The 24,532-nt window shown below is 49.7% G+C and overlaps 2 protein-coding genes across 2 annotated transcripts; one reads left to right on the forward strand and one right to left on the reverse strand.

Moving 5' to 3' along the window:
* Positions 1-533: 533 nt before the first annotated feature.
* On the forward strand, positions 534-6,308 carry haspin (histone H3 associated protein kinase). The gene is made up of 14 exons (XM_076170236.1): positions 534-1,024; positions 1,166-1,297; positions 1,462-3,205; positions 3,312-3,447; positions 3,609-3,760; positions 3,856-4,044; positions 4,141-4,226; positions 4,339-4,401; positions 4,502-4,593; positions 4,794-4,873; positions 5,026-5,114; positions 5,208-5,350; positions 5,549-5,651; positions 5,863-6,308. The coding sequence occupies exons 1-14, from the start codon at positions 855-857 to the stop codon at positions 6,062-6,064; spliced, it is 3,381 nt and encodes a 1,126-aa protein (XP_076026351.1). The 5' UTR covers positions 534-854; the 3' UTR covers positions 6,065-6,308.
* A 233-nt stretch (positions 6,309-6,541) lies between these two features.
* fam184b (family with sequence similarity 184 member B) lies at positions 6,542-24,022 on the reverse strand. The gene is made up of 18 exons (XM_076170241.1): positions 23,540-24,022; positions 19,114-19,302; positions 16,965-17,639; positions 16,166-16,301; positions 15,627-15,778; positions 14,975-15,520; positions 14,305-14,400; positions 13,933-14,231; positions 13,019-13,169; positions 12,567-12,686; positions 12,150-12,282; positions 11,732-11,862; positions 10,769-10,884; positions 10,258-10,674; positions 9,931-10,045; positions 8,327-8,434; positions 7,306-7,733; positions 6,542-7,217 (listed from the first exon to the last, which is right to left on the reverse strand). Exons 1-18 carry the CDS (start codon positions 23,687-23,689, stop codon positions 7,145-7,147), a joined length of 4,035 nt encoding a protein of 1,344 aa, XP_076026356.1. The 5' UTR covers positions 23,690-24,022; the 3' UTR covers positions 6,542-7,144.
* Between the last annotated feature and the right edge of the window lie 510 nt (positions 24,023-24,532).

Genomic DNA, 24,532 nt, shown 5'->3' on the forward strand with positions numbered 1-24,532 from the left:
CAGCCCTCAGACGGAAAAGCAAACAAGGAGAGCCATTACATTAAACTAAATACCAGATGTAAATTTACTTTTAGTGTTTTTCCTCCTTTTCTATTTTTTTCTTTTTTCACTTTGGCAAATGGGGGATAAGGATATTAAAGTAGTCGATATACATAAGTAGTCTTAGATGGTTCTAATCAGAGAATACCCATCAATTCATTTCAGTGTGAGATGACTGTTAAGTGAGAGCACTGCACACATTTAAGAGGGGATAAACAAATCAACACGAGTGCTTCTCTCAAACATGAACAGGTTTGACCAACATGGGGACGATAGCTTGAGTAATAAAACAAATATCAAAGTTAAGGGATCGTTTGTTATGAAAAACACTGCAGGTTATTAAATTAAAATGGGGTTCAACTCAAACAACACCGATTCCTAAACACGTGGATCGTTCCTTTTCTCGACTGTTGTATTAACTCCAATCCGCCAGGTGTCGCTGTGACGTCACCTACCTGTCACGAGTTCCGCCTTCCCGGATTGTTGACCAATCATCTGTGCGCTGCAGTTTGAACGCGAAGCGGGCCGAAGAAGCCGAGCTGGAAGAATGAACTGACAGACTGAAAGCACAGGGACGAGCAGATAAAGATATGACTTCGATCAAGCAGCCATGTCAATCCATTTTAGTAAGTTTGTCTATCGATTATGATCGATCGTAAAATCCGATAAAACTCCTCGAGGTGTGTACAAACCTACCAGTTAGCCAAACTCTAGTGTTGCTAACTTTAGCTGCATATCCGAGTACTCAACCCATCTAAAAGCGACCTTTTCTGGTTTGAGCCGCGTTTGTTTTCACGGTCACGACGGTGGCGTCGATGTCAGACATGAAGCCGGCCAAGCCGTTGTTTATGAAGACCTACGGCAAGCAGAAGCGGAAACTCTCCGCCTGGATACCACCGGACAACCGCAAGAAGGCCTTCGAAAGCAGCGCGTCCTCCGCCTCTGACGTGTCCGTGTTTGAGCCTCCGAAACGCTCCAAAGTCAGGTGAGTTAAGGGGAACCATGGCCCTCCAGCGGCCGGGAGGAGGGCTCTCTTCTCTCTCTGCTGCTTCCTTCCCTTTCCGTTAGTTTATAGACTGTGTTCTGTTCTCTTTCCTGTCATGACCCTTGTTTATTGTTATTGTAGTATTAGAAAGAAGGTGACGAATGTTCGGGCGGTGCGTCGAGCCAAGACTAAAGCTTTGGCGTGTCTGGTGGACAAAGACAGCGATGAGGAGAACATCAGCACAGGCCCCGCTGAGAGGAGCACAGCGGCCAGGTGTGTGTGCGCGCGTGTGTGTGTGTGTGTGTGGACTCAACATCTGGAGAGATGAAATGTGTGCTGTATAACATTTTGTTCAATCATAAATAGTAAACCTGACCCTGTGTGTTCTGACCCACTGTGTAACCCTCATCTGTCTTCTGTCTCTTTGTCGTTGTCAGTGGTAACGTTCCTTCTGTGGGACGCTTTGTCACTCGCCGCAGACGACCCGTCGCCTCCAAACCCAAACATCCTCAAGCCGCTGATGTTTGCAATTCTTCAGATGATTTTATCCGTAGCACAGCTGCTGCTCGCCCTGCCAGGAGGAAGAACCTCTCAGCACTGAAGCTCTCCAGTGCAGAGAACTCTGTGGATGCTTGTCCAGAAGCCGTCAGCTTCGCCAAACCCTTCAGAGAGATTCTCCTCAATGAATCTGCAGAGCAAAGCCTCTGCTCCAGGAAGCCTCTGTTCTGCTCCACACCCTCACTAAAACACTCTTCCATCACTCATCAGCTCTCCACCTCTCAGTCCATCTCAGTAAGCTGCATCGCCCCACCCAAGACTTTTCATGAAGATCTGGATTCTCCTGGCCAAGCGTCCACCTCCCCTTCTCCCTCGCCTGTGGGCCTGAGCTCCGGGGGAAAGCAGGCAGGTCACAGTGAAGATCATGTCTTTGTGAAACCAATGAGCGGTAATAACAGAAGTTGCAGTAGCGAGGGCCACAGAAGCCGGAGTGAGACCGCAGAGAGCCGACACGAGGACGCATCTGTGTGTGTCCGGCAGCCGTCTGTGCTCTCTATCGACTCTGATGGCAGCAGCCAGTTCATGTCGGCGTCCGGAGGGTCAGAGTGGCTGACCGAGACTCAGGAGGAGCGTCTGACCCGGAGCTGCCCTGTGCAGCTACAGAGAGCCGACACCCTTCTGTCTCAGCTCTCCGACCAAACCCCCTACTCCTCCTGTTTGGAGAACTCGGGCTCAGCCGACGAACACGCAGGCGGGCGGATCAAAGAGCGCTTAGAGTTCACAGAGCCGTCGCTTAACATGCATCTATCTGTGACGTGCAATGAAGCAGACAGTCCTCTGCAGTCCACCAACCACACACCTTCATCACCTGAGGCTCAGAACACACACCCCTCACCGGCCCCGCCCCTCTGCAGTGACCACTCGGCCTCAGTCATCACTATTGACTCGACTCATCATGCAGACAGCAGCGTCTGTTTCCTCAGCGACTCACCGTCCGCCGCGATCAACAGCCGCCTCCCTGACCCGGGCCCTGAAGAGCTCACGGTGCCGACGAAGGAGGCCCCTGCTGTGAGGAGCTGCACCGTGGCTCTCAGGAGGCTTCCTCTGTCACAGCTCAGAGCCTTCACACAGCAGAAGCTATGCTCGGGTTCGGCCGGGGTCGAAGGTCAGAAGTCTACAGGGACGGAGCAGAGAGGGACGGCCGGCCCTGCTGGACACCGTGCAGCCCTGGCACCTGATGAGAGGACGGACGCAGTCGCAGAGACGCTGAGGGAGAACTGTCTCACCGCCAAATGCACTGTGGTGGTGAAGAGACTTTCACCAGCGCAGTGGAAGCCAAGAGATGACCCGCCGGTGAAAACGCAGAAGAGGAGACGCGCTTCTTCACGCAGAGCCGACGGAAAGAAGAGCCGCCTGCTGAGCTCTGACACGGAGAACTCTGGGGACAATCAGCCCAAGAGAAACAAGCCTCTGCCTCCTAAAGAGAAGAAGAGGAGGAGCGCGTCCGCCGACCGGTCGTCCACCGCCAGGAAGGTGTGTGTGAGCGGCCTGAGCGTGAGTCGCTGGAAACACGGCAGAGCCAACGCCAGCACGCTCGCGTTCCCGGGCAGAGCCGCACCGGCGAGCGACGCTGTGGACTGCAGCATCAACGCCCTGATCCCAACACAACACAAGAGAGCAAAGGTGAGGAGACACACACACACACACACACACACACACACACACACACACTGGCCACAGGGGGGCGCTGTAGGGTTAAACTCATCCTCCATCCCGTTTGTCCCGTCAGTTCTCCGGGCCGAGCTCGGACCTGTCCAGCCCTGTGAGGGCCGGGCGACTCGACCTCTCCTGCCTGCTGCTGGAGCTCACACCCAACACACACACGTGGAGCCGCCTCAAGGCCGCGCTCTCTGTTCACCGCAAAGGTACGGGTCACACACACAACACACACACAACACACACACACTCAAGTGTAATATTTTTCCTCCCTCAGTTTCAGATGTTTGAATCATTAACTCTCTCTCCCCCCTCCCTCCCTCCCTCCCTCCCTCCCTCCCTCCCTCCCCCCCTCCCTCTCCCCTCTCAGTGCTCCTCACACCCAGGAGTGTGTGCCGCTCTGTGTCCGGCTCTCCCAGAAGGGTAGCGCTGGCGGACATGAGCTGGGACCTCTTCACCACGCCACTCCGGACGCCGCTTCCCAAACGCCTCCAGTCCCAGCTGCTGAACACTGCATCAGGGGTACAGTACACACACACACGCGCACACACACAAACACACTGTTGTACATCTTTATCTCATCCTTCCTTCCTCCCTCCTCCCTCCCTTCCTCTCAGGTGGTGTTTGAGGATGCAGACCTGTCGGATGCAGAGAAAGTGTACGCTGAGTGCAGCCAGCAGGCTCCTCTGGCCTGGGAGGAGTGTGTGCTCCCTCAGAGGATGAAGCAGTGTGTGAAGATCGGGGAGGGAACGTTTGGAGAGGTGTTTTCCACCACCAACGCCTCAGGAGACACTGTCGCACTCAAAGTATGTGTGTGTGTGTGTGTGTGTGTGTTTGTGAACTGTATTTCTGACGCACCACAGGAGCATAAATGACGTGTGTGTGTGTGTGTAACCCGGCAGGTGATCCCAGTGGAGGGCAGCGAGCAGGTGAACGGAGAGGAGCAGAAGACCTTTGGAGAGATTCTACACGAAATCATCATCTCAAAGTAAACAGCTCATTACTGTCGACTAGCTACTGCTCAGGTTGTGTTACAATGTGTTTGTGTTATGTTGTGTTGAGTTTGTGGTCTCTGTGGTGACGGCGTGTCGTTGTGGCAGGGAGCTGAGCAGCCTGAAGGAGAAGCAGCAGAACCAGACCCACGGCTTCATCGGCCTCAACGAGTAAGCCTTCGCCCTTTGCCTTCGCCCTCCGCTCTCCTCTCCTCAGCAGGCGGCGTGTCGCTCAGTCCTGACCTGATTGTTCTTCTGTCGCTCCTCACAGCCTTCACTGCGTCCGAGGCGGCTACCCTCCATCCTTCCTCCAGGCCTGGGACGCCTTCGACCAAAGGAAAGGCTCGGAGAACGACAGGCCAGGTGAGCGAGTGAGGAGGAGGAAGAGGGACGATGTTCTCTCTGGAGTGGAGCTCTGACCTGACGTGTGTGTGTGTGTGTGTGTGTGTGTGTGTGTGTGTGTGTGTGTGTGTGTGTGTGTGTGTGTGTGTGTGTGTGTGTGTGTGTGTGTGTGTGTGTGTGTGTGTGTGTGTGTGTGTGTGTGTGTGTGTGTGTGTGTTCAGACTTCTTTCTAAAGGAACAAGTCTTCATCATCCTGGAGTTTGAGTTCGGGGGCGTTGACCTCGAGAACAGCAACGGAACGGTAAGAACACAGAGGCTCAGCAGAGACTCACACAGATCAGCCACAGAGCAGAGAAGCTGAGGGTGATCAGTTATTGATCAGTTATAGATCTGTTATTGGATCGTTCTGAACCTGCAGAGGCTCGATCAACCTTCTCCCCTCCTGTCTTCCAGCTGTCGTCCTTGTTGGTGGCAAAAAGCGTCCTGCATCAAGTCACTGCTGCGCTGGCTGTGGCTGAGCAGGAGCTGCAGTTTGAACACAGGTACACACACACCTCACACCTCACAGATCATACTGCACATGCACAGACGCCACAGTGGAGTGAGTTGTGTTGCTGGTCTCTGGTTGTGTGTAGGGACCTACACTGGGGCAACGTGCTGGTCAGAGCCACCAAGCAGAAGAAGGGGAGCTTCCTGTTGAACGGAGCGGCCCACTGTGTGGAAACCAAAGGGGTGCATGTCAGCATCATCGACTACTCCCTCTCCAGACTGGAGATCGGTCAGACTTTATCTCTCAACTTATCCCCCCCTCCTCCTCCTCCTCCTCCTCCTCCTCTTCCTCCTCCTCCCCGCCTGCTGTCACATCTCGAGCAGTTTCCCACAGATTTCACCCACAGAACATATGCAGCCACACGGCGGCTTGACTGAGTTGTGTGTGTGTGAAGCGTGACGAAGCGTTTGTTTCCGCTCTTTGCAGACGGTCTGACGGTGTCCTGTGACATCTCCAGGGACGAGGAGCTCTTCATGGGCCAGGGAGACTACCAGTTTGATATCTACAGACTGATGAGACAGGAGAACGGGTCAGTGTGTGTCTGTGTGTGTGTGTGTGTGTGTGTGTACCTGTAGTTTCACCTTCTGGCAGTTAACAATGTTTTGATCAAATCAGTTCACCGGTTGTTTCTTCAGACAAGCAGATCTAAACCCCCGATCCTTCCTCGTGCTGTAGGCCATGTTTCTTTACAATCTCAACCGTTTCCATGGCGCCCATGCTTGTGTTTCTCTCGTCCTCAGTAACGACTGGAGCAGCTACGCTCCTCACTCCAACGTGCTGTGGCTCCACTACCTGTGCTCCAAGCTGCTGGCCATGAAGTACCGGGGGAAAGGAGGGAGGGCGGCCAAGGACGTGCGAGAGGAGCTCACCCGTTTCTATGACAACATCCTCCAGCACGGCTCCGCCACCGAGGCACTGCGAAACTGCCCCATGTTTAAGTAGAAGAAGCAAAGGGGTGGGGGGGGCGAACACGTCGGGACTGTGAGGAAGCCGTGGGGAGGAAGAGGAGATGTGGGCGGAGCTTCCTCTCTCTCCTGTATCTATACTGTATGTGAAGAAGAACTGTGTTGAAAAAAAGACTTGAACCATTTTCATAATTGCGTATTTGAGCAGTTTGTCTACGCCTGTACAGATTTACAACATTCTTTTTTTTAAACAGCTGATTAAAACCAAGCAATCTGCCACAGTGTGTGTCGCTCCACCTGTCCTTCCTCAACAAACAAACAAACACAAACACACACACACACACACACACACGTAATTAAACCTTCAATGGCATCTGGATCCACTGAGATGAGATGATGAAGAGGAAGGATGGATCTTCATCATCGTCTGAAGAGAAAGAAGCACTTACAAAAACAAAATATTTTATTCAATCTTACCATTACCATTATCATACATTTTTGCATTGAGACAAGCTTCATTTTGGTACGATGAGTGTGTGTGTGTGTGTGTGTGTTTGAGGAGGATCTTGATTGTTGTGCTAAATGCCTTCACACTCGGAGATGTCTCAGGAAAAGGTACGCGTCTGCCCCCGATGCCATGAAGAAGATCAGAGAGGGGAGAAGTTAGAAGAGTGGCATTTAAAAAAAAGGAAGAGAGGAAGACTGCTTGTAAAAATGTATGAAGACGTTCCAGAAGTATCCAAACAAGATCCTACAGGCCTCCAGTTAGAGAAGAGGTCAGGCATGTGTTTGAGAAGCACTTTTTGGTTGAGCACTGAGGCAATGTTTGAGATGGCCTTGCTGGTGATGAGCCCTGTATGTCTGTCCATGTGCTTTCATCTGTGTGTGTGTAAGAGTGCGTGTGTGTGTGTGTAAGAGTGTGTGTGTGTGTGTGTGTGTGTGTGTGTGTGTGTGTGTGTGTGTGTGTGTGTGTGTGTGTGTGTGTGTGTGTGTGTGTGTGTGTGTGTGTGTGTGTGTGTGTGTTGGAAGCAAACTGATGCGTATTAAGAAGCAGTGAAGTGTATATGGAGAGATGTGCTTGCAGAGTGTATGGATGTATGTGTGAGTGTGTGTGTGTTCAGAAGGAGAAGTATTTGGTGAACCACTCCTGCTTCAGCCCCTCCGTCCCCCTGGGCTCCAGGTACGGACCCCTGCGGAGACACACACACACACAGGGGACAGAATCAACAACACGCCCGTCACTGTGCTCCCTGGTTCTTACTCAGAGTCCGCTCCTACCTGATTGATTGGGCCTGCGTGTGCGCTCGTGGGTCCTGGCACGACGGGGAGACGTAGCGGATGCCCGTCTGTGGCGACGGGCAGACGGGGAGCGGGGCGGTGGGCGCCGGCGTGGGAGGGATGCAGGAAGTCCGGGATCGGGGGGAGCGAGAGAGGGACGGCGAGGAATGTTGGCTGAGGGAGAGGGAGGTGTGCTTGTGTGGCGTGTGCTTGTGTGGCAGAGAGGAGGAGGAGTAGAGGGGGGACGTGTGGGGGTGAGGGCTGGACTGGTGGGGGAGGGTGGAGGAGGAGTGCTGATGGACTGAGGAGGAGGAAGGAGAGGAGGAGGAGGAGGACGACGACTGGGGGAGGAAGATGCTCCTCTCGAAAGCACTGACGCTGTTGGGTATGCTGGTGACGCGAGGAGGAGACTCCTCCACACGCTTCCTCTGTCAGAGACACACACACACACACACACAACATCAGCACAGACACGCACATCTACATGTTGAACTGAGGCTGAAAGAAAACACCTGCATGATGTCATCATACATTTAGATCACACTGCTAGTTTCATGCTTCCTAGGCAGCGTCCCACCTGGAGGACACAACATGTCCTGACATTACAAACATCAGAGGTCTAAAGGTCACAGACAGAGTAAATGTCCCACAGCACGTGTGTGTGTGTGTGTGTGGCCGTGGAGGCTTTGCTCCATAGTGGCACCACATAGTGATTCACACAGCTGGGCCTGTTTTCTCTTTCATGAATGGACTCTTATCTGTAGAGGAAGTGTCTCCTTCACACAAATACATTTAAAATCTAAGCTCAAACACATGAATTCCATATCTAAATGCGTTTGTAACTTGCATCTTTAAATGGTTCCATCGCACACAGTAGGCGCAGCTTGACAGCAGACTGGTGTGTGTGTTTGTTCTTCCTCATGCTGCGTAAACACAAGCTGCCTGCAGCCCGGCCAGACGCTCCGGCTGGACGCGGACTTTTTTACGCACGGGACACGACGAGACAAAGAGACAAACTCACCCTCATGGTTGGCGTGACGCTCCCCGGGCGGGACTTGCCGTCACGGAGCTTGAGGGTGCTGTTGTCCCCGGCAACAGGAGGGTGGAGCTGCAGCTGATGCCTCTCCTCCTGGAGGGAAGGAGGAAAGGAGGGAGGGAAGTAGAGAGGGAGGGAGGGAAGGATGTTCACTGGCCTCATTCACAGTTGGTGTTATATTGGTGTCGTATCTGCAGGGTGGACTTGTTTGCTAAGATGCCTCATGCTGCACAGACGGTGGATACACCAATCTGGCACAAGACACCAAATCCTTCATTTACACACAAACACACACACACACACTCACTGCTTGGCTGCTCATATCACAGTTTTGCTTAAAGCGACATTCCACTCATTTTGAATTACGTCCGAACAAAGTCACTGACACTGTTTTTTATGAGTTAGAACACAATTGAGGCCTCACTTAACAGCTCCATAGTAAACCTGGAGTCTTTTATTTTGTATTTTTTACCCCAGGAAAGCCACGACAGGGTTGTATGAACGTATGGTTGTGTGACTGTTGGGATGGGTCGAGTCTTTGAGTGGGACATCTTCTCTTTGTGTCCCCCTTCTCCCTTCTTTCTCTTCCCCACAGCATATGATGTCATCTGTAGCTGCCTTCCACTGCTGTTTAACATCATCCTGTTACAAACTCTACCTATGAGATCATCGCATCAACATCACGATGTCATCCTGGCCTCTGCGTCCACACTACTCTGCCACATTGTCACAACATTCGGCCGCCGTGGCACAACGCTCGGAAAAAACCTCTAAATGCTCTACTTTGTTTTTTATCGAAGCCATTTTGAGAATAAGTTGTTCTCTTTAAAGGGAATAATGAGTTTGTTGAATTCACTCATAGATCAATTCCGGCAGGTTAAGCCTAAACAAGAGTTCTGCCGTTTGCTTAAATACTACCGCTCAGTCTTTGTGCTTTTATGTCTATAATGTGTTGCGTGGTAATCGATAGCCTTGGCTGTTGTTGTTGTTGTGAATGGCAGCCGTCGCACCCCAGTGAGCTCGCAATGAAGCAAGAGTTCAGCTATTAAATGGGTTAAACACCGCAGCTCGGCCTGTTGCTCCTTTATCATTATAATCTCTGTTGTGGTAATCGATGCAGAGTTGCAAAGGGCAAACTTTGCACCCCAGGACGCTTGCAAAGGAAACATTGTAACTATCTCACTGGATCACATCATTTGCAACATTCTGAGCCTAATCTGGGCCATTTGTTCCATCAGACACAAGGAAGTGATCAATAAATATCTTAAAACTAAATAGAACAACGCCAGCGACTTAGTTTGGCCGTAATCTTCAAAGAAATGGTGATATCTTCTGAGCTGGGTGTGTGTTAGTGTGAAAGCTTCCTGCCAGGTGCTGCTGTCAGCTCCTTTGATCCACTGAGTGCAGCTGAGGTGAAGATTCCTACAAAAACACGTTTCCATTGGCTGCCCACCCTGCCAGGCTGCCAGGATGCCAATTAAGAAACTTCTGCTGTGAATCTAAAGTGTTTAGAAGAGGTAAACAAGTCACAAACAGCGTGTGACAGTCAGTGTGTGTGTGTGTGTTAAGTTAGGAGTGTGTATCCTCACCACTAATCGTTTAATGAGCTGGTCTCTCTCTGTCAGTCTCTCCTGGAGTTTCCCCAGCTGCAGGTCATCGCAACGAGGCTCTCTCCTCCTGCACCTCTCTTCCCGCTCACGAAGTCTGGACACACATGCGAACACACACACACGAACACGAACACACACATTAACTTTTTTGTCTCTGTATGTTCACTCAGGAAGTTTCAAGCTGTTCATTTTTTCATTCAAGTTCATTTTACACTCGCTGCATCCATGCATGAGCTGTCATCAAGGTGTGTGTGTGTGTGTGTGTGTGTGTGTGCGCGCGTGTGTGCGTGTGTGTGTGTCTCTCACTCGTTCTCCAAGGCGACGATGCGAGCCTGCAGGTGTGTCTGAGCGTTGCTGTACTCAGACACCAAACTCTGCAATTCCCTCTTGTGCTCTCTCCTGATCTCCTCCACCTCCTCTTTCCTCTTCTCCTCCTCCCGCTCCTTCTTCTTCTCCTCGTCCTCCTCCTCCTCCTCTTCCTCCTCTTCTTTCACATCCTCCTCCTCCTTTTTCTCCTCCCAGTGTTTCTGCGACTCCTCCAGCTTCTCCATCTCCACTCTCAGCTTCTCCACTTCCTCCTTGAGGCGCTGTGCCTCTTCCTCCAGCAGGGCGTCTCTCTTCTTACTGATGTCCTGAGTTTCCTCCTCTTTCTCTTTCTCTTTCTCTTTCTCCTTCTCCTTCTCTTTCTCTTTCTCTTCAGCTTCGCGGCCCTCAAGTTGCGACCTAGACAATAAGGAACAGAGGACAGAAGTCTTACGTGCTCTTTAAGTGAGATGCCTCCTTTTTCCTTCCCCGTGTCCCCGTTGCTTTTGCTTACTTCTCCTTTAACTGTTTCTTCAGCGCTGTGTTCTCCCTCTGCAGCTCCAGCACGGCACAGCGGCTCTCGTCCAGCTGTCGCTCAAACACCTGGTGCTGGTTCTGCTGCTTCAGATCCTGCACACACACACACACACACACACACACACACACACACACACACACACACACACACACACACACACACAGAGACAAAACACACACTGTAAGTATACGTCATCCACAGAAAGGTTGCTTTAGTCTGCACATTTTGCTATAAACTCTCTCACAAACTAGGACTCATGTGAGTTGTTTGTTTTTGTTCTTTTTATTTGTATATATATATTTATTTTAAACCTAAATGATCCTATCTAAGGCTTTACAGTGCATGTTAACATTCTGACTGACACACAGGGAATAGAATCATTTATTTGAGGCAAGTTAGGGCAAGATCTATACACAAGGGGGCACTTTTTAAAATCCAGTACTAAAATTAGCACACAGAGTATCAGAGTCCAGCTCTGTGACGGTACAGCAGACAGACAGAGACAGAGGGGGAGACAGAAAGATGAAGAGAGACAGACAGAGGGAGAGAGAGAGAGAGCGACAGGGACACTTGACTGCACATAACCTCCACCGCCCATCTCATCTCATCTCTCTCTCTCTCTCTCTCTCTCTCTCTCTCTCTCTCTCTCTCTCTCTCTCTCTCTCTCTCTCTCTCTCTCTCTCTCTCTCTCTCTCTCTCTCTCTCTCTCTCTCTCTCTCTCTCTATCTCTCTCTCTCTCTCTCTCTCTCTCTCTCTCTCTCTCTCTCTCTCTCTCTCACACACGCATAACATTAGGATTTACAGCTCAGATTGACAGCCCTGCCTGGCACAGAGGGACCTGTATGTTACGGAAAGATTTATGAACTGTCACCAGACATTAAAAATGTAGCCAAGCGCCGCCTCGCCACATGTGTGTGTGTGTGTGTGTGTGTGTGTCACCTGTTGCAAAGCCATCATCTGTGTGTGTGCCTGCAGCTGAGCCTGTAGGTCCTCAATTTGCTGCATGTGTCTCTGGGTCATCTGTCTGCTCCACTCTGTGTGCTGCTGGGTCAACTCTGCACGCTGCTTATCTGATCACACACACACACACACACACACACACGCAGAGGCAAAACCCATATGAAAATGTTACAGAAAACAAAATCAATATTGCCCACTGGTACAGGTACCCGTCTGCTGTTGCCATGGTGAAGTGTAGCCATGGTAATAGGAACTTCACTGTTGAATTTGTAATCTCGATGTGTATTCTGCCATGTGTTTGTGTGCGTGTGCATTTGTCTGCACATCTACTCGTGTGTGTTTCTGTAAGCGTGCATGTGCTTGTGTTTACGCGTGTGTGTGTGTGTGTGTGTGTTACCTAGCTCCAGGTGGTGCATTGTCTGTAGTCTGTTCCTCTCAGACAGCAGATCCTCCTTGGCTTGTCTCTCCACAGCCTGCAGAGCCATGGCGTGATTGTGTCTCTCCTCCGGTACACACTGGGTCTGAGGCTCCTCCAACGCACAAGTAACACACATGTTTCACTTGTACACACATACTTGTTGTTTACAGACACATATAATTACAAGACACAGGTATACTGCACATAGCCATGCATATGTTGCATACATACAGACACTCACAATGTAACATTGCTTTGCCTCTCCACTCACACTGAGCTCCGCTGCAGCTAAATTATTCATCACCTTTGAAAGAGAGTACATTTGTGATTTTTGAAGTGTGTGTGTGTGCGTGTGTGTGTGTGAGTGTGTGTGTATGTGCATATTTGTGCGCATACTTGCAGCAGCTCCCGCAGTTTCTTGTTTATCTCCTTGGTCTCTTGGACCTCGTTCCTCAGCCTGTCAATTTCGGGGTTGCCATGGGTATCGTCACCCAAGCCCGCCTTTTTTTTCTCTGCCTGCAGTGACATTGCAAACAAATAGTGAGCTGAATTGTTTCTTTTGGAGCATTTGTCACTTTTCAATTAACGGGGCATGAATGTGAAGAGTTAATGGATCACGGCAGAGGGACCAGAATCCTCTCTGGTCCTAAACATGCAGGTTTGGAAGTGAGTCCGGCGTGAAGAAGATGAAGAACCTGCTTGTCCAAGTTGTTTAGATGAGTGGTTGTCACTAGTTTCACTCAAGAACCACGTCTAACCTCTGGATGTGCCCGGGATGTGTGACTGATTATATACCTGAAGTGAAAATCAGAGAAGCAGGATAGAGAATGGAGGTTGCTCATGTTCACCTGTGTCTCCATGTCGGCGAGTTGACCCTGTAGCTCAGACAGCTGAGTCTGCAGCTCCTCCTCTTGGCTCTGCCATCTCTGCTCGCCCTCGGCAACGGCGGCGTTCAACTCGATCCTGAACTCTGCTCTGAGACGATCCTCGCACTCTGCCCTGCAGCAACGCATCACAACCAGACGCACAGCAGAATTAACCTGCGCTCGCACTGTTGGCTTACGCTTGAAGAGTCAAACTGTTCTCTAGGCGACTTGTGTCCTGGATTGTTTCCTGGCTGTGTAATGTATCATTGTGTTTCAGAAAGGGATTGTGTTGTACTGGTACCAACAATAAAATGGCAATAAAAGTGTGTGGATCATAAAGGCATTAGATCTTCTATTCAAGAGAATGATGGAGGATCTGCACATAAACAGGGATTTCTGTCTCTAACCCAATTACTGCAGTAAATTCATTTGCCATGCTTCAACATTTAGTATATAATGAAGAAGATGATACGGCCTTTCATCAACAGAAGGGGGAAGAAAGTCACGGTCTTTCCCCTTTTCTGTGGCTCAAGCGGAGATGAGAGCCTCGCTGTTTAACTGCAGACACTTTCAATATCGTGTTGAAATGAGTCCGGTGATGTTTATTCGGCTTTTATTCCGCTTAATTAATTTTCATCCCTGGTCCGATGATTACTGAACGGATCACATGTACGTTTGTAATCGTTGCTCACGCTTTGTTGTCGTGTTGTCTTTGGAACCAAGCGCTGCCAATTGACAAATCTGGAATGAATACACCGAACAGAACTGTAGGACCAGAACCACAACGATCTGACCCTCAATTTAGACGTTCTTCGAAGCAAAGAGGACAGAAAGGAATTACAAGACAAATAAAGACTTGTTTCTAAGGTCTTAGCAGTCCTGGCAAGCTGTGTTACCTGATTTTGTCCTCAGTGTGCCTCTGGCTCTGCTCTAGCAGGCTCCTCTCTGTGTTCAGTCGGCTCTGTTCCAGGACCTTCTCCTCCAGCCTGTGTTTGTCCGCCCGCAGCGACGATACCTCCCTCTGCTGTCTGTCCCTCTGTCTCTCTGCCTCCTCCTTCAGCCGAGCCAGTCGGCCGCGGGTCTGACGCAGGTCGTCCTCCAAACGGCAGCACTGTGGTCCACACGTTGCCGTGGTGTCGGAGGCCACCTTGTCTTTCTTGTCTTGCTGATGGAGCACAGACTCCAGCCTGCAGACCTGAGGACAGATTTGTGTGTAATATTTAATACAGTACTAACATTTGTGAGTAAAATGCATTTTGACCTCTTACCTCATTGGTGGCATCTTTCAGCTTCGTCCTAAGCCCCTCCCTTTCTCTCTCCAGCTCCTCACCAGCTCTTCTCTCCTCATCCAAATGTGCACAGACCTTCAAAGCACATTCATCATCATCATCATCATCATCATCGAAATAGATGCGACATCAACATTCTTCTTCTTACTACTGAGCCTATTAGGTAATTAGCCACAATGGGATGGTTTATAAACAATAATTATGCAGCTACATATACCAAAGAAATACATCAGTACAAGTTCAGACTTTATATTAATTCTAAATGAATACATTACTCTGTTGTTGTCGCTTTTCATGTTCAAATCTTGATACAACTTGTCAGGAAACAACAAGAAGATAATGCTAATTTGTAGCTGTAATGCTAGGTTGCGCCTAGCTAGGAATGCTGGCTAGCTGCTGGAAACTCTTAGCGTGATGGCACAAAGGAGCAAACACTTTAGTTCCCTGGATGAACGGTCCATTATCCAGTGAAAGTATTTACGCTGCTATTGACCAATTGCAGTCATGCGTTACAGAGAGCCTCATAATACATTTAGATAACATATTGTTTCCATAACGATATGAATCAGGACCACCTGAGACACAGACTGTGTGAAGCGCTGGTTTCTACAGACAGTGAGTGGGAGGAGCCTAAAGGAAGCATTCTGACCTCCTGGTTGGTCTTCTTCTCAGAGCTCAGAGCTTCCTGGACGTTCTGTAGTTCTGCTGCGTGTCGCCTCATCACCTCCTCGATCGCCTTCCGCACCTGCTCCTTCAACCGCTTCCTGTCTTCTTCTGCCTTTTCTGCCAGTCTCCTCTTCTCCTCCTCCAGCTTCTGCTGCAGACTGGCCTTCTCCACCTCTACCTGCTCTTTGTTCTTGTCCATCTGCGAGCGAACACGGACTCTATCTACCTCCGTTTCCTTGCGCAGCAGCTCCACCTCATCGTCCTTCTCTCTCCTCAGCCTCTCTCTGACCTCTTCCACTTCTTTGTGCAGCACCTCCTTCTCCTCCTCTCTCTCCTTCCGCAGTCTGTTCCTGTCCTTCTCAAAGCGCTCCTTCTCCTGCTCTCGCTCCTTCTGCAGACTCTCCCTCTCCTTCTCTAGCTGCTTGTGCAGTCTATCTCTCTCATCATCGGCGTGTTTTTGGATGCGGCGCAGCTCCTCCGTCTGGGCTCTCACCATCTCAGAGCGCAAACTGGACAGGGCCTCCGCATGCTGCACACACACACACACACACACACACACACACACAAACACACACATTGTTCAGTACACATTCCAGCCTCCCACATGTCTGTAAGCATTTGAGGCGGTGTGTTACCTGTCGTATCTGCCGGGCGTGGTCGTTGTTCCTGCCGCTGCTCTGTAGCTCCAGCTCTCTGTTGCGGCTCTGCAGACGGCCCACATGGCCTCTCAGCTCCTCCACCTCAGCACACACACACACCTCGCAGCCTCCCCTGTTCAGCAATTCGGCTGAGACACACACACATACACAGAATGAACTCCACGCACTGACTGATGTATAAACAGAGTAGATTAACAGCAGAAGTGAAAATTAAAACACATTCATTCACGTGCGATCAATCCATCTCAGCGTTTCGCCCCTCTGACTGCCTATGATGACACTTTGATGAAACTGTTTTGCATTGTCGAGGGTGAATAATGTGCGTCTGTTGCATTCTCAGTATAATAATGGAACGAGGAGAAAACCTAATTAAGCTGAGTCAGAGTGAATAATGGAAAAGCACTGAAGTGACTGAGCTCAGCTGAGTTTAACCAGCGCCATCTTTCTTTAGGTGAGACAAACAAGCAGACAGACATGTGAGGCGGACAGACAGGAGAAGCATACTGAACAACTACCTGCTCTGCTCTGCAACTCATCCTCCTGCAGCAGCAGCCTCTCCTTGGCAACCGCTAACTCCTCCTCTGCCCTTTTAACCACGCCCTCTGCCTCCGACACACGCCTCCGATCCAGCTCCAGCTCCTCCTCCAGGTCCTGGAGGGAGGCACGGGCGCCCCGGAGGGAGTTTGGCAAGAGGTGGCACGCGAGGAAGGAGGGGCGACGCAGAGGCGGAGTGTGGGTTAGCCAAACGCACAAGGGAATAAGAGGGAGATAGATGAGGGCGAGAGAGGAACCGACAGGGAATTTGACACAGATAAGGGAAGGGAAAGAAAGAACAGGAGAGAGATATAGGTAAGGCGATAAGTAAAGAAGAAAAAAAAGGGAAGACGTAGAGTGAAATGTGGTGAGTCAGGGAGCCATCAGGCCGGGCTGGGAGAGCCTTTAATGGTCTGCTGTGAGGGCTTATGTCAGCTTTGTGCCAGCTCTCATAGGGCTTCTTAATGCGTGTACGCAGACAGTGATAGTGGTGCTGCAGCCATCTATGCTGCTCCAACTACTCATTAGCAGACAGTTGGCAAAGGGAATAGTGCTCAGGGAGGCGGTGGCCTGTGGTTGTACAAGAATGATCCTCTCTCTCTCTCGCTCCCTCTCTCTCTTGCCATCAACATGATCATTAGATACATCAGAGACAGGAAGCTGCAACATTTCAATTTCCTTTCACCTCCCTTTGTAGAACATTGGATTCTAGTTTGACTAAGAGTGATTTGGTTCTGTGTGTGTGTGTGTGTGTGTGTGTGTGTGTGTGTGTGTGTTCACCTGTATTCTCTCTTGCAGTTTGACTGTGCTTCTCTTGCTCTCTGAAAGCTTCTCCAGGTGATTCTCCACCTCTGCCTCTGCCCTCTTCACCCTCTCCCTCAGAGCGCTGTGCATGCCCTTCTTCTCCTCCTCCTCTCGTTCCTCCCAACGCTGTCGCTCCTCACGCCATTCTGCCTCCATCCTCTTCCTCATCCCCTGGTTTTCCTCTCTCAGGTCGCTCACCTTTCCCTCCCAGCCCTCCCTCTCCTCCTTCACTGCCCTCCTCTTCTCCTCCTCGGCTCGATCCTTCTCTTGCTTCAGTGCGTTTATCTCCTCTAAAAGTTTTTTCACTTTCTCCAAATCCTCCCGCTCTTCTGTTTGTCTGTCCTCCTCCTCTTTCTTTTTGTCTTCCTCCTCCTTCTTCCTTCGCTCTTCTTTCATCTCTTTCTCATCATTGGCGGCCTTCTGCAGCTCCTCACATTTAGCATCCAGCTCCTGGACCTGATCCCCGGCCTTCTCCAGTTCTTTGCCCAGACGCTGGTTCTCCTCCTGGGCGGTGCTGATCTGAACCTTGGCCTCCAGGAGCTCTTCCTCCGCAGCCTGGAGCCTCTCCGCGAACCCTTTTCTCATTTCCAGCTCAGCTCCACGCTCCCTCTCCTCAGTTTGGAGGCGAAAGCTCTCAAAGTCGGCCTGTACCTGGAGGCAATAGTGGGACTTAATTAGACACCACACGCTCACATCGCTGTTCAGTATTCATCTCTAGACGCTCTTTTGCTTTCTGCTTTGGGTTCACACAGTTCACACTGAAAATATCTGGTGCCATCTCATCCCAAAGGGCTTTTGGGAGAGGTGAGATCTAGTAACTCAGTAGACCAAAGGAGACACAAGGTTAACTTTAGGGAATAACTACTGACTGACAACTTACTGACTGCCAAAGCACAACTCATATAAAGCATCATAAATATACAGTATATTAGATATAACTCAACAACTGCAGGTTATAAGAGTATAAATCTGTGCCTCCCCAAGGTAAATCAAAATGATTACGATTGGTATATTAGATATAACTCAACAACTGCAGGTTATAAGAGTATAAATCTGTGCCTCCCCAAGGTAAATCAGCTATTTCTGAATGAGTCAGCGACAAAATCAAGGCTGAAATTTGTAAAAATATTACAGCTGCATTTGAAAGTGGCTAAGAGAGAGAGAGAGAGAGAGACCAGTTCATTAGTGCACTTCAGTTAGTGCACGGGTTCTCAAGCACCACAGAATCCCTCTCTGCTCTACCAGGACAGGATCAGCCGGCAGTGCTGCACTGTTTGCATCTAGACGGTAAATGGAATTTCATTGTATCCTCAATCATTATTTGATCGATTCAATTTTAGGACACAGTGTTTGTACCTTGGGACCTGAGGAGAACGTCTGCACGCTATTAGGACCCTTTCACCTGCTTTTAAAAGGGGAGAGGAGCTGTGATTGGCCAGAACTGAACTCTGCCACAGCTCCACTTACTGCTAATGTATTCCTGCTCCATAGGCTACAGACCCATTTCTAGATGCACTAGGATAGTGTTGCACCCCTGCTCGATAACGCTGCAGAACCAACTCAGCCGCAGTCGTGTGCACTTGCACGCAGTTCCAACAGAGCCCACACTGTAATGGTTACAGGGTGAGGGTCAGGGGAGCATGTACTCGCTGAAATGTGTGTGTGTATCTCTTTCTTTTAACAAAGCCTTGAGGTGACCTGCATATGCCTGCTTGGAAACAACAGAAAATGGTCCATGGACACAATAGAAATACAAATGGCAGATTTAAATGAATGCCTTAAGATTAATATTCTCACTTTTGTTATTGAGATGCAGCTTTTTCCCCCAAGAACTCAAAGAAAGGAAGTGCCTCTAATGCAGTGAACCGCTTGTAAATTAGGCATGATATTTTGTGACTGGGTATAATAAGGGGCTATATGAATTATGTTATCTGTTGCAGGTCACATCAGGGTCGGCTTTGATTTGTAGCTCCCAGTGGGAATTTACACATTCAATTACAACACGGCCACGGAATGAGGTCAGCTTATCCCGTGACAGGAGGGTTCCCTTTATGAGTGCACCCATATTGCCTTCTCTCATTCTCACACACCCACACACACACACACACACACACACACACTCAACCTGGGCTCCGACTCTCTGCTGCTCATCGAGGGAGTCCTGGAGGTCTAGCAGGCGCGTCCTCAGAGCTGAGTTGTCCCCGTCATGACAGGTCTCCACCAGGATGCGGTGCAGCTCCTCGTGGTGGGCGTGGTTCAAGGCCTGCAGCGCCGCCTCCTGCTCCTCATTTTTAGTGTTCAGAGAATAAATCACCTGGAGAGTGTGAGAGACAGAGGACAGGAAGAGAGGGAGACTGAAAAACTATTAGCCCAAATTTCTTCCTAACGATGTAGTTTGTGGTGAAGTTGTGCGTTCGCCTAGATCTGTGAGTGGGTCATTTATTAGAAACTTTAATTTAGAAACTTCAGGCCACGTATTCACCTCTTTCAGCAGGAACTTCACTTCCTGCTGCAGCTCACCAACACTGCAGATGCTTGATGATGTGTGTTTCTAACTGACATGCCTCCTACTAATGTCGTGCCACTCAAACGATGGATTGCAGAGCTCTGATGTTTATTAATTACTGTTCAGCTCTCATTCATCATTGTGTGTTTGTCGTTCTTCATCCTCCCCTGCCAGACCAAAGTGTGGACTTAATTGGAAGATTTTTTATGAAGACATTCTACGCTGGCTTACTAATTACTCTTGGCTTTGTACGCACATGTGGGCTGAAGGATGAGCTGTCCCTGTGATCGAGCTGATGGGGCAAAAGCAATTTCAACACACTTACCGACTACAGAAACCTGAACCATTACGTCTCCTGATGAATTTAAGATGATGTTCATTTTACAGCACAGTAAAAATGAACTAAAAATAAACTTTTGGCTTATTTGGTCTTATATCTTTGGAATAATTATCTTTATTTGTGTAAGTGTGGTAAACCATCATCATAAGAAAGCTAACAAACAAGAAACACACTGACAATACTGGAACGTATCAAACTGATGTGAACTGACATGGAACAATACAATAACACCGTCAAACTGTATGTATGTAATGGAACAGGACAACTAGTGAGCTAAGCTAATCTAAACCAGGCTTGGTGGCTTTATAGCAGCGATCCTCCTGCCACCCGCATGTGGCTCCTGTCTCTCTGCTCCCCATATAGGTTGTGACTAACACATGAAATATAGCCTGTTTCGCCTCACTATTCACTTTACCCTCCACCACATGTCTACAGTGTCATCATCTGCCTCTGCTGACCCTGACGTCTCACTTACCACTGGCAGAGGTGTGTGTTTGTATGTGTGTGCACGCACTTGGGTGTAATCAAGGGACACATGGGCTCATATTTTACCCAGACGCCTCACTGTCTGCAGCGCTCAGCTATCACAGCACTGCCGGACATTCCCCCCCCCCCCCCCCCCCTTGGCGGTTTGTGTTCAGTTTGTGTGTGTGTGTGTGTGGCATCAACACTGTCAATCGCCATCCCCTCACAGATGTATTTCTCAAACCCAGCTGATATGGATCATCTACTCACAAACACTTCCATGGTCGGCTCTACGCATTAACCGACATGAGCAGCTGCTTAGGGCCCCTATGATGCTCAGGGGCCCCCCGGGGTATTTTAGTCATTAAAAGATTCTGAACTGGTTAGAAATAAACCCCCTCTAATTTATGGATTGACACTTAAAACAATTTGGACTTTATTACTAGATTGTTGATGATTTTTGCAATAATCTGGCATCCAATCACATCACAGCACCTGAACTTTGGCTGGAGATGTATGACTCATGACTCAGGAATGGAGGGGACACCAAATCGAGGACAGGGTCCAATGGAAGTGTGTGGTGCGTGTGTGTGTGTGTGTGTGTGCGTGTGATTTTTGGCCTGTCCTGTCAGTTTGTAAATGAGAGGGAGGGGGGAAGATAAAAATAAAGCTGGAGCAAGAGAGGACAATTCAGCATGGGCCTTTCTAAAAACCTGTTGATGATTGAGTGTGTGCTGTATCTCACCAAGCCTCTCCAGTTAACGGCTACGCTCACAAGTTAAAAGTCTTTTATCCTCATAATAAAAACACTACACAACTATGAACTACTCAGTGTAGTAAAGGTTCACCTAAGCCTCACGTTTAGCACTGACTTCAGTCTCTTTGACGTAAATTCTGGATGCATTTGGCACGGGAGCTTGGCTAGAAACCGGCGAGAGCCTCTTGCTACTGTAAATCCCGTTCCCCATATTGATCCTGCCCGTCGATAATGTTATTCATGTTGCCTCAGAAGCCTGTGCCCTGCTCTATTGACAATAACTTCATAGTCAGCAAAGCATGAAATTAATATTCTGTCTACAGTGTGAAGGAGAGAGGAGTGAGATGTAGACTGAATGGTTGATGCACAGGAGAGGTTAGGCAAAGTGAGAGAGAGAGAGAGAGAGGCATGCAGGCTCTTTCTCTTCCATCTGCCCCTTCTCATATACACACACACACACACACACACACACACCCACACGCATACCTCCACACATATCAAAGAAAGTACCGGGTGTGCTGGATTACAAAGCAGGGAACATTATGGAAGCGTAAGCTCGATAAGCACAGGAAACCGCACAGACAGAAATAGAGCTGCCTATTAAAAGTCTGGATGTATCCATACAAACACACTTCAATATGCTACTGTTGATCTGTGAGTCACGTGAGGAGACCACGCTCGCCTCTGTGTTCCACTGGGCGCTCTGTCCACAGACGCCTATGTGAGCGTTCACAACAGCTGGCCTGCCACTGTCGACCCTCGCCGTCTTCCCCCTTGATTTGTTCGGCCATGTAAACACACTCGGATGTGCTACTGGTTTATCTTTAGCAGTTGCCCATTGAACCACGCCACTCGCGCTGGCAGAGAGCAGCAGATGAGGAGGGATGGGGGGGGAGGGGAATCATGTAAACCAAGCACGGGTGAGGGGGGCGGGGGGGTAAGGGGCAGGCCTAAGAGGTGTGTTAAGTACAAGTGTGTGCGTCAGACCTCCAAGTTCACGCACAGCTCGTAGGGGTTATTAAAAATATAAGGTTACCACCACTGACCCATTTTCCCACCCCCAGTCTGCTCCAGACCCAGAGCACTCAGACGAATCATGAGCCACACGCCCGGCATCCCAGAGCTCAGAGAAAAGCACATTTGACGTTTCTTATATTTCATCAGCGTGTCTGGATTTATTTACTGCGGTCATCAAATCACTGAAGCAGGCCGGCAGCTTTTGCTTAAAGTTTCAGGAGGGGAAACAACTGCAGGCCTCTGAGGAGAAACATTAAGATGGAAGAGGTGGAGGGTGGAGGTGGGGAGGGAGGGAAGAGGAATGAGGTTGGCAAAAATGTTCTAACAAGCACAAACACAAATGCTGACCACTCACATGTGTCATAATGTATTGTGTGTGTATTTGTGTATAAAGAGGGGAGACAATGACAGGCAAATGCAGTACGTATGGCAGTCACTGCACATGTGTGTTCTGGGACATACACACACACACACACACACACTAAGGTGAACACAAGTGCACAGCCATCAGTAATTGTCATAGCTCAACAAGCTGAGGGTCATGCCCTGCTTCTGTAAGCATTATTGTGAAGCACGGAGGGAGAATCCCCATATAGGAATGCTTACTGTATGGAAAAAGCAGGCAGACAAAGCTACTGCAGCTGTCAAGCAGACCTGCATGCACTGGGAAAGGTGTGCATGCATGCAGACAAAAGGTACGCTAAGGAGTGGAATACTGTGGAGATCAGGCCAAAGCCAAGAGGACAGATAACATTTTAGTATTGGTGAAGTGGTGAAGTCTGCCATCATGATAAAAGATGACATATTTGCTGTTTACAGCTTGTTGAAGGTGTGGATTTGCAGTTTCACATTGTAAACTGAGGCATCACCACAGGCTCAGGTACACGATGTGAAATTCTCTAGTATTTTGTCTTACATTTCAATGACTAATTCATTAATATCTAATTTAATCCGCCTATAAATCACAATGTCATTTAGACCTTTAGTTGCAGATCTATATATGTTTACATTAGGATTTCAATCAGATTGCTGAAGAGCTGCAGCCTACAGTGAGAGCTCTCTGTGATGCCTTCACTGACTGAATCCTGAGTCAGTCACGAAGACGAATGAGAACCCGAGTCTAAGTTATCATTTGGGAGGAGAAATAAAACATGTCAGTGGATGCTGAGTATGTATGCAGGAGCCATGGTGTTCCTTAGGACGCGCGCACACACATCATACACACATAGTTTTTATGCTCTATTCACTTATTTCATTCCCCAATTTTTTTATCGTCTCCGGTTCGGTCGTTACAATATTTCGGTAGCGATTTACATGTTCCTATGGTAACTACTGGTGCGGCTGTAACATGTCAGGATGGGTGATCGTGTCTCAGCGCGATGGCAGAGCGGCAACACGGCCATCAGATGGTCCAATCAGCGGCTCTGGCGGCGCGCCTCTCTCGGTGTCACCGGCGGGGTCCTTACCTTGGTCAGCTGCGCGATCTTCTTGCACATCTTGCTATGCATCTGGTAGTCGTACAGCTCCTGCTCGATGTTTGGGAAGTCTGCCGCAGCCCCGTTCACAGCGGAACCCGGCCCGGGGGTCTGAGTAGCCTTGCCGGCGCCTGAAGCCATAGTAACCCCCCAAGGGAACTTCCCAGACCGGAGGAGAGTCAGAAATGATCCCGCCGTCGCTCAGATAATAAATCCCCACGAATATCTTGTCAACTTTTTACTCGTGCCTCTCATCCCCGTGTCGGTGGGCCCCCTCCCGCGAACACAAGCTCGAGCAATTCGGTGGAAAACATTTGGTAGTAGATCGGCGGGGCTCTCCTCGTGCGTGCCGGTTGTTGCCCCCCTCTCCCGCTGTCCGCCCGGTGCTCGCCGAGGTCACACGCTGGAAGTCCATCGGGGACGCGCTTGCGCCTACCGACCCTTCCCTGCTGTCACCCGGTGTGTGTGTGTGTTTTTTTTATTGTAGGAGGGAGCGCTGGAGGATGGAGGCATATATCTCGACCACCTGTCTCTCGGCAGGGGCGGAGAGGGGCGTGCGTATCCTATGGAACATTACCGGAGACAGCTCGAGGAGCGCACTGCTGCAGTGCCGCCCCGCCCCTCCCCGTGCTGCTGCTGCTGTATCAATGGCTGTATCGCCGTTGTGAGGGGAGGAGGAGTGGAGGGGGAAGAGGGAGCAGGGAGGGGGGTGGGGGGGGGGTCTCCGGGGTCTCGTCGTGTGATTTCACTCCATCAGTCAGATACCGCCACGAAGAACACTACAAGACCCGGAACGGTAACTGCAGCATAAGGGGACATGAAGTCAATCAGACACTCACTACTACAAGGCTACTGTTTACCTGCTACACAGGTTAGAATGGAAAGTAGGGCAGGTCTGACAGTTTGTGAAAAATACATCCATAATGATTTAAATCAATAGAAATATACAATCTACACACTTAAAGTCAACACGGCTGCAGTTAC

The sequence above is a fragment of the Genypterus blacodes genome, unplaced genomic scaffold (assembly GCF_046128005.1).
Source record: "Genypterus blacodes isolate CSIRO-AG114 ecotype Tasmania unplaced genomic scaffold, CSIRO-AGI_Gbla_v1 ptg000216l_1, whole genome shotgun sequence".
NCBI lineage: Eukaryota > Metazoa > Chordata > Actinopteri > Ophidiiformes > Ophidiidae > Genypterus > Genypterus blacodes.

What these genes read in the sequence shown, in the direction of transcription:
- haspin (XM_076170236.1), top strand. Translation starts at nt 855, where the DNA reads ATGTCAGACATGAAGCCGGCCAAGCCGTTGTTTATGAAGACCTACGGC. An exon ending in GAGACACTGTCGCACTCAAA is followed by an intron (nt 4,045 to 4,140) that starts GTATGTGTGTGT and finishes GTAACCCGGCAG; the next exon opens with GTGATCCCAGTGGAGGGCAG. An exon ending in CTCGGAGAACGACAGGCCAG is followed by an intron (nt 4,594 to 4,793) that starts GTGAGCGAGTGA and finishes GTGTGTGTTCAG; the next exon opens with ACTTCTTTCTAAAGGAACAA.
- fam184b (XM_076170241.1), bottom strand. Translation starts at nt 23,689, where the DNA reads ATGGCTTCAGGCGCCGGCAAGGCTACTCAGACCCCCGGGCCGGGTTCC. An exon ending in AAGAAACAGTTAAAGGAGAA is followed by an intron (nt 10,675 to 10,768) that starts GTAAGCAAAAGC and finishes CTTATTGTCTAG; the next exon opens with GTCGCAACTTGAGGGCCGCG. An exon ending in AGCTCATTAAACGATTAGTG is followed by an intron (nt 8,435 to 9,930) that starts GTGAGGATACAC and finishes CCTTCCCTCCAG; the next exon opens with GAGGAGAGGCATCAGCTGCA.